Source organism: Priapulus caudatus, unplaced genomic scaffold (assembly GCF_000485595.1).
Source record: "Priapulus caudatus unplaced genomic scaffold, Priapulus_caudatus-5.0.1 Scaffold160, whole genome shotgun sequence".
Taxonomy (NCBI): domain Eukaryota; kingdom Metazoa; phylum Priapulida; class Priapulimorpha; order Priapulimorphida; family Priapulidae; genus Priapulus; species Priapulus caudatus.
The window spans coordinates 134299-142800 of NW_014577221.1; the positions used below are offsets into that span (position 1 = coordinate 134299).

Below are 8502 nucleotides of genomic sequence, written 5' to 3' on the forward strand. Positions count from 1 at the left end.
AAGGTATTTATTAGCTATTGGTATAGTGTGATATATTTTGATTTGTTCTATGTAAAATAATGTCATAAAGCAAAGGAAAGCTATGAATCAAAGATTATAGTAATGTGTTTCTATTACCTGAATGCGACAATCACTATGTATCGTCAGCCGAACATGCCAGGCTTCTCCCTACGTTGCGCAAACCGGGCGCGCCCGGCCCGTTTGGGAAAACTCCCCCCCCCCGTTTCAATCGTTGCGCCACGTTTAAATTATTTCCGCCCCGATTTTATTTTTAATTTTTTTTAATGGGAATGGCTACATGAGGAACAGGCTGAGTGAGTCAGCTTTGGAGGCGCTGCTGCTACTGGCAATTGAGGGGCCACCTCGGCAAGAATTCCCATTCGACCCACTGGCAGCAAGAACAAGTCCGCACCTGCAGCTACAGCACACACGCATTTATTGACTATATATAACAACGTTATATATAGTTGTTATAGTAGCTATAGTTGTTATAGTAGTTATATATAACTATATATAATGTTGTTATATATAGTCAATAGATGCGTGTGTGTTGTAGCTGCAGGTGCGAACTTGTTCTTGCTGCCACTGCCAGTGATTCGACCAGGCCCCCAGACCCCCCTAGTTTTCCCTTCCCCTCCCCCATCCCCCTCCCTCTGTTTCAATTTCATCCTGGGGAGAGCCCTGCATGCATTTATTCCCTCAAGCTGCTTTACAAGCATACATCCAATTTCTGCACATAAAACAACAGCTGGATGGCTTCAAGGCTAGGTGTAGTCGTCAGTGCACGTGGTTCCAGTCATCTACGAAGGAATCACTGCAAAGCTCCATATGAGAGAAATAGAGCATCCAATATCATAACAGTATCAATACGTTATAATAACGGTATCAATACGATATAACAGTATCAATACGTTATAATAACAGTATCAATACGATATAACAGTATCAATACGTTATAATAACGGTATCAATACGATATAACAGTATCAATACGATATAATGGTATCAATACGATATAACAGTATCAATACGATATAACGGTATCAATACGATATAACAGTATCAATACGATATAACAGTATTAATACAATATAACGGTATCAATACGATATAACGGTATCAATACGATATAACGGTATCAATACGATATAACGGTATCAATACGATATAACGGCATCAATACGATATAACAGTATCAATACGATATAACGGTATCAATACATTATCATAAGAGTAGTGATGGGAATCGGTTGGAATTTCATCATCAGTTGCACCCAGCCGATCAATGATCGAAGATAATTGGTTGAATGTTATTGATCGTGGTTACCAGATATTGAAATATATCATATAATATAATGCAGTATTTTTTATAATACAATAAAAGCTAAATACTAAAAGCTATCTAACAGTACTATGCTTGCTTATGTTTGGTGTAGGTTAGACTTACTGTCTCAATCACGGTACATATACCGTTAGTTTGTTTTCCCATTTGACGTCTGTGCTTACCTCTGAATTCTCACGTCTATTTTTATATTACTAGTAGGGATACTGGTCGAAAAATTTTGCTATAAATAGAAGCCCTGGATAGACCTCAGCCAGTACATTACAGTGATACTTTAATCGTCGATATTGGTTTAGGGGTTCCGGAGCTATTGCGATTTTAGTGAGCGTCGCTGGGGTTATTTTTCTCGTGCCATTTCCGAGTATGTGTCCGGAAGCCCGTGGTATAGATTTTGATCGTTATTTGTAAAATAAATAAGGCACAACTTATAAGTAAATATATTCACCTCACGAAGTTATATGGGCGTTTGTTGTATGATGATTGTTATATGAAATAATTATTTACTGCAATCTGGAAGACACCTTTGCATTTCTATAGGTGTCTGAATATATAGCTCCATAGCAAGCGATTTATGTATTGTATCAGCAACGGCACCGACATTTTTTGAGCAATTCCTCCCATTTTGAGGTCAAATTAATTATGCCATGGTTCTGCTCTACCTGCCACATTGAAAATTCATATTCTGATAGAAATGCTTCCAAATAACATGTTTCTGAAGAAAAATAACATGTAAATAACACCAATTATTTTATATTGCAGTCAAATTTTGGAGGAAATTGAAAATTTTAAGGTAAAGACTTTTGAGCTGTCCGTTTTCTGTATCGAAAGTATTTTTTCTTCATCTAATTAAAAATAGTTTCAATGCTGCTAGATATCTGAAATTTTGTATATTTATATTATATAAATGTATGAGATTACTAGCAAAAATTGTTAGTGGTTGCAGGGGGAGTGTGGACAGACATGTCTAACATTAGTAAATACAACACAAGTAGTGTACACTGACGTTTCCACCGTTTAATTTAATTTTAATATCTATTTGGTATTTTAACAAATTCTGATTGGTGCCGTAGTTTTAATAAAGTGGTGAATACTTTTGCTATTCCACTGGCTACAACGAAACCATGTAAAATGGACAAGAAATTAAATCATGATATGTGAATAATGTGAATGCCTAAACATATACCATGTAACATGAAAATAATACAGAATTCGTATTGTATATAGCTTGCAAACACAACATTTATTAAATTAACAGGCATATCAGTCCTCACTTATCAGAAAATTCAGTCTCACAATTTAAAATCGTATAGCTGAAAAGATGTATAATAAAAATTTGTGTCACAAAAATAATTTTGCTATGAACTATAGTGTATTTAGATATTTATATGAAAACATATTTATCAGGGGATATTCACTCATGAGACCATAAAATGTGTGCAAAACGTGTATACAAGAACGTGAAGATATTTGCATGCAAACTCAAAATTTTTCCTTTGCATAATATATTTGCACAGAAAACGAATACAAAGAAGAGTCGACCTTTATACCTGTTAAATAAACGCATAAAAGTATACATGTACATCAGATTCTCTTTACTATATCTACTTTCAAGATATGACACCATCTTTTCCATATAAATATCTTTCTTTATTTAAATATTAGATATTATTATGTATTTAGAGTTCTAGTGTAAAGAATTTTTGAAAGTGTTGTCATCCAAAATTACCAGTGTTGCCTCCCTGCTGGGAAACACAAATGTGTCATTTACACAAAAATTTAATCCAATCACAACACCCAGAAGCATGGTCCCAGTTGGTGATAAAAATCAACCTATCAGGGAATATAACGTACTACCTCTGCTTGACAAGAGGAACAAAATAACCCTAATTCCATAGAATCCTTAGTAGTCGGATTAATATATGAACTCTCCAAAGTCTTGCATAATCATATTTATGCATTTAACCTTGAACGTGACCTATTATTTGTCTTTACGAGCTTCTGCAGGTTTGAGTCCATCTTTCGCAGCTGCCGTTTCCTCCTTTGTGCTGACTTTTTCATCTGCTTTTATTTCTTCTGCTGGATTGTCTTCATATCTAGAAACAGCAAACCAACAGTATTCAGCAAGATGAAATTGACTCGGTAATAATATTCTTTCATTATTCATAACCTCACTACTGAAACAAGTCTACAGTTGTCGATGGCACCGTCAGTGCCGATAATTATCTACTTAAATCAGGTAGCAACTTCTAAACGATGATGAAAATTCTGCACTCACGCAAACATGTCGTGCAATTCTCCCTTGAGCGTGGCGACTAATAGCGGTGCTCCCAGGCAGGCAGGTACCAAATACAGGAGAGCTGGCTGTAATACCATTAACAACACCAACGACAGGTCAACACCACGTTACTTCACCTTGTTTGCAAACTGTTATGAGACTTGAGTCTATTCTAGAGTTACTTGAGGATAAAATGTTTCAAGTCCAATTTCCATAACAAATATGGTGTCAATGTTAGAAGGTAAAATGCACACGCACCTGTGCATGTTTGAAAACATGCATCACGAAGATGGTTGTAAGTAAGCCAGCTATATAGGCTGCAAAGCTAGTGTAGAAGTACGTTCTTCCTCCGGGACGCTTCTTCAGACTGAAATTGCACAATAAACATTACCACAGAAATGGGACGTGTCAATAACTCTTATACATTACATTCACACAGTTGTTAGCAGCCGTCATAATCTGGTCGTGTATAAGATACGAATTACAGACCGACCTCCTTTATCCGGCCACGTCGGGACCGGCACCCATTCGGATATGAGATTTGGCCGGATATGAGAGTTATGCTCATACACAGCATTTCTATGCAGTTCAGTAGGGTTTATGCATGTGATAATGTATTTACTCGTTGCTATGATTATTTGTAACAAACTGTCGTGTTTTATGGTTTATATGAAATGGAAATAAAATGAAATAAAACAGAAATTTTACCGGAGGCATAGCGGACATGAACAGACAACATACACACGCGCGCGCGCGCACACACACACACACAAACACACGTACGGTTGGTACATCACGCAAGTTTTGAGCGAGATTTTTAGGTGGAAATGAATGAAAAACACAGAACATACACTCCGAAATCGCGGCCGGTTAACAGAGATTTCCGGATAACGGATGGCCGGATAAAGGAGGTCAGACTGTACTATATATATAAACAAAAAACAATGATGCCACAAGCTGCAGCCATCTCATGTAAGATTGTTTTTCATACTTGCAAAATTAATGAAGGTTCATTTATATGGACGTGAATTCTGAAGTAAGCTACATTTTAGAAGATGTCTCACGTACAGCAACACTCGCTAGTTACCTAACATCAAATCGCAACAGTAGTGCAATGAAGATTCCAGGTATGACAATGTCTCCTAGTCCCAGCATTGCAAAGTTTTGTGCATCTAAGCCTCTCTCCAACAGATCTTGTGGAAAAACCACTACAAACACAATTGGAAGATAAGCTTAATGTAAGAAGTGTAGTAGGTCATATAACACACTCAACACATTCAATATGCATATGTATATTCCACTGAAACATTCACACTAAAGTATTGTCCCATCTGTCAGCATCAAAGCAAAAGTATTAATACTAATATTTCCTAAAATAACACAATTCTATTTAAGGATTTTTTTAAACGCAACTCTACAACAGTAAATATGTAAGAAAATAAAAAGGCGCGCTAACACAGCAATGGTTGGTGTATTAACCTTAATTTTAAAATCGGCTGTGATATAATAACGTGCGATTAATAAAATCGACTTAGCCTGTATAGCAGCTTCAGATAATACTTACACTTAATTGGAGCCTCAAATGACTTTGCTACAGTCACCATCACATTTGTACCAAATACCTGCAACACAAATGAGCAGGTGACTAACTTGGAATTGCTTTTAACAGATCCAGCTAGTTATCAAAGCAGAACTTCTCATAAAGTACTGTGTGTTTATGATATAAATGAAATGCAGGTTTTGCCACCAGGTGGTGCCATGTCCCCAGTCAAACTGTGCATGTGGAAATATTATTGTGATAAAACTAACTAAAATACTGCAATAACATTCGAACATTTTCGAAATTACGTTTTTTTCAATGAGTAAAAATATTAGTTATAATGCTATAGTTAATATGTCTACAATTACCCAAAAGACGTCGTAGATGAACAGACCACAGAGTAAAATAGCTCCTGTTAGAACACTGTTCAGCTGGAGAAGCTCGACTCCATTGACTGAGAATGCCAGTCCAAATAAGTTATTGGCAATCCAGTGCTAAAATACACATGTACACAGAGTCACAACAGTAATAGATGGCTAATCCATTTCTCATGTATGTATACATACATATACACAGAAACTCTCGCATCAATACTGTAGAAAAATGATTTCAATTTGAGCTACAATGAGGATGAATATCAGTTATGATAGGATATATGAAATAGATCAGGTAATCTTAGGAATAAGGTATCAGTAAAGATCAAGAGCATTTTGACATTTGCTCCAAGGACCCAATAGTTTAATTGATTGTAATCTATGTCGTTAGTGTGTTGGATACAGGTAGGGTGAGTAGTTGATATTTCATTACCACCAAATACCAATTTAGCATTTGTCACAGGGTTGAAGATTGCCTTCTGTAAATATTGTATTGTAAATGATAAATTATGCAAGCAGGCCATACTGCTATTACCTTCTTCCAAAGATACCATCCTCCTGTTATACCACACAGAGTTAATGTCACCAGATCTCTGCGATCAAACGAGTAGTCAATGACATCTGAAATAATAAGAGTATGATCAAACAATTACACTATATACTGTTCTGCATTTTGTATGTAATTTAGATACATATGACTGCCATCACGAATCCTATTACTTGCATTCATCATTGACAATGCCAATGTTCCAAACCAGTACTTAATATGCTTACCTTCTTCATGTCCTTCATCTCCTTCCTCCGAGAACTTAAGACGGTATTTCTTGTTTGGGAACGATGCAGGCAGAAAAGCATTAACTACGGGACTGAAAGAAAGTACATTGAAACTGTACTATAAACACTGAATGATAGTTCAGTCATGCTCACATTAATGGAGGATAGACTGATAATCAATTATTACAATTTGAGTAATAATGATCTGTTTCAAATAATATTAATAAACTAGTAATTACGCTACAACTATAGTTTATAGTAGACTGGAAAATTAATAGTTTTATCAACCAATATTACATGTGAATTATCTGTATTTAGATCCTGGTTTCAGAGTAGAAAAAAATTTACCTCAAAATATGAGCAAGTGCTAGCACTCCGAGGAAAAAAAAGTAGCCAGTCAGCAATAAATTTATATATTCCTTTGAAAACACCTGAAAGAAAATGTAAATAGATGTGTTTACTCAACCAGAGGGTTGAATATACGTAACTACCTAATTATTTATGTAGGTTAATAAAAAAATCTATTTACATTGCTCTATGTATGTGAGCACACATTTTTGAACATTTCACGCACACTGATCATGTAAAATGACTAAGATATTATACAGCTTTGTATTTTAAAGAGCTTTGAAAGAATATTTCATAATTTGTCTTACAAACCTGGAAGAAAACATAGAGTCCAAACAATGCACATGACGCATATATTGGGAACATTGCAGCATCACGATGAGTCATTCTATCCACCTGGGGGTTTTCCTCCTGTTAGATATGTAAACATGATATTGCATGAGATATATATTAAATATACCTGACATTTTTTATTATTACTCTTCTAGTGATGTGACTGACTATCAGACTATACTATAGTCATTGTGACTGACCTAGTACTATACCGGTATGTAACTATGTTCAACTAAAAATATGTCTAGTATCCACAACAAAAATATCACACATGTAATACGGGGATAAACACAGGCACTTGAAGTGTTTCAATAAAATATAATGCTAAATAAATACGAAATCTATTTACTACCAAATTCTTAATGTTTCTGTGCTCTCTTTCACCTATTATTGCCGACAGTTTCCTGTAAATTCCGTCCAAATGCTATTTGCAACATACGCTTGCGGCCACCATTCCTCACGCGGCTGCACTGTGCACACTTACACTTATATATATAGCAAGTAGGAAAGCGTGCTGCCCAAATTCGCTCGACGCACGCTGGATTTCACACGATTACAACACAAATATTCAACCATTCTACTCCTTCTTTGTTTCTATTTTAACAACAGTGTTCACTTGTTATAAAAACATACTGTCTCTGTTCGTAACCGAGCTGTGTCACGCAAAATCACACAAAGACTGACGAAATTCTCACGTTCGCTAACGTTGCCCAATAAATGTAAATGGCTGCAAGTACAGAGCTATATAGACTGGTACTCGCTCCCACCTCAATTACCAATCGAGTAACTAAGCTAAGCCGAGAGGTGGGAGCGAGTACCAGTCTATGGGCTATAGGCGGTGCACTGCTTTCCAACTCCCGTACGAGCCTCGCCATTGGAGCGTTGCAAAAACGTTGCAGCATTGCGGCGCAAGAATGAGGTCACGAAGAGCGCCGGTGGGTGTTTCCTGATTCTGACAGTCATTTATATTTACTGTACAACGTTAGCGAATGCGAGAATTTCGTCAGTCTTTGTGTGATTTCGCGTGACACAGCTCGGTTACGAACAGAGACAGTATGTTTTTATAACAAGTGAACACTGTTGTTAAAATAGAAACAAAGATGGAGTAGAATGGTTGAATATTTGTGTTGTAATCGTGTGAAATCCAGCGAGTGTCGAGCGAATTTGGGCAGCATGCTTACCTCCTACCTGCTATATATATATAAGTGTAAGTGTGCACAGTGCAGCCGTGTGAGGAATGGCGGCCGCAAGCGTATGTTGCAAATAGCATTTGGACGGAATTTACAGGAAACTGTCGGCAATAATAGGTGAAAGAGAGTATAGAAACATTAAGAATTTGGTAGTAAATAGATTTCTTATTTATTTAGCATTATTACCTCCGCGCAACGGAGTTGCAGGGAGGTAATGTAATCGCTCTCGTGTGTGTGTTCGTGTGTGTGATCGTGTGTGTGTGTAGCCAGCAGCGAGCCAGCTGTTATACACACGCTCAACCGATCGATCGATTCAGCACCAGCTC

At 36.6% G+C, this 8502-nt stretch overlaps 1 protein-coding gene across 1 annotated transcript in view; it reads right to left on the bottom strand.

Annotated features, from left to right (window-relative positions):
• Nucleotides 1-2550: 2550 nt before the first annotated feature.
• The window catches only part of LOC106806439 (minor histocompatibility antigen H13-like), a 7330-nt gene continuing 1378 nt past the window's right edge, over nucleotides 2551-8502 (bottom strand). The window contains exons 2-11 of the mRNA XM_014808376.1: nucleotides 6966-7064; nucleotides 6654-6736; nucleotides 6306-6397; nucleotides 6067-6152; nucleotides 5526-5651; nucleotides 5182-5239; nucleotides 4705-4825; nucleotides 3876-3984; nucleotides 3618-3703; nucleotides 2551-3435 (exon numbers count right to left, since the gene is read on the bottom strand). Coding sequence (XP_014663862.1) covers nucleotides 3321-3435; nucleotides 3618-3703; nucleotides 3876-3984; nucleotides 4705-4825; nucleotides 5182-5239; nucleotides 5526-5651; nucleotides 6067-6152; nucleotides 6306-6397; nucleotides 6654-6736; nucleotides 6966-7064 — 975 coding nt within the window. The 3' untranslated portion in view covers nucleotides 2551-3320. The remainder of the gene's footprint in view (nucleotides 3436-3617; nucleotides 3704-3875; nucleotides 3985-4704; nucleotides 4826-5181; nucleotides 5240-5525; nucleotides 5652-6066; nucleotides 6153-6305; nucleotides 6398-6653; nucleotides 6737-6965; nucleotides 7065-8502) is intronic.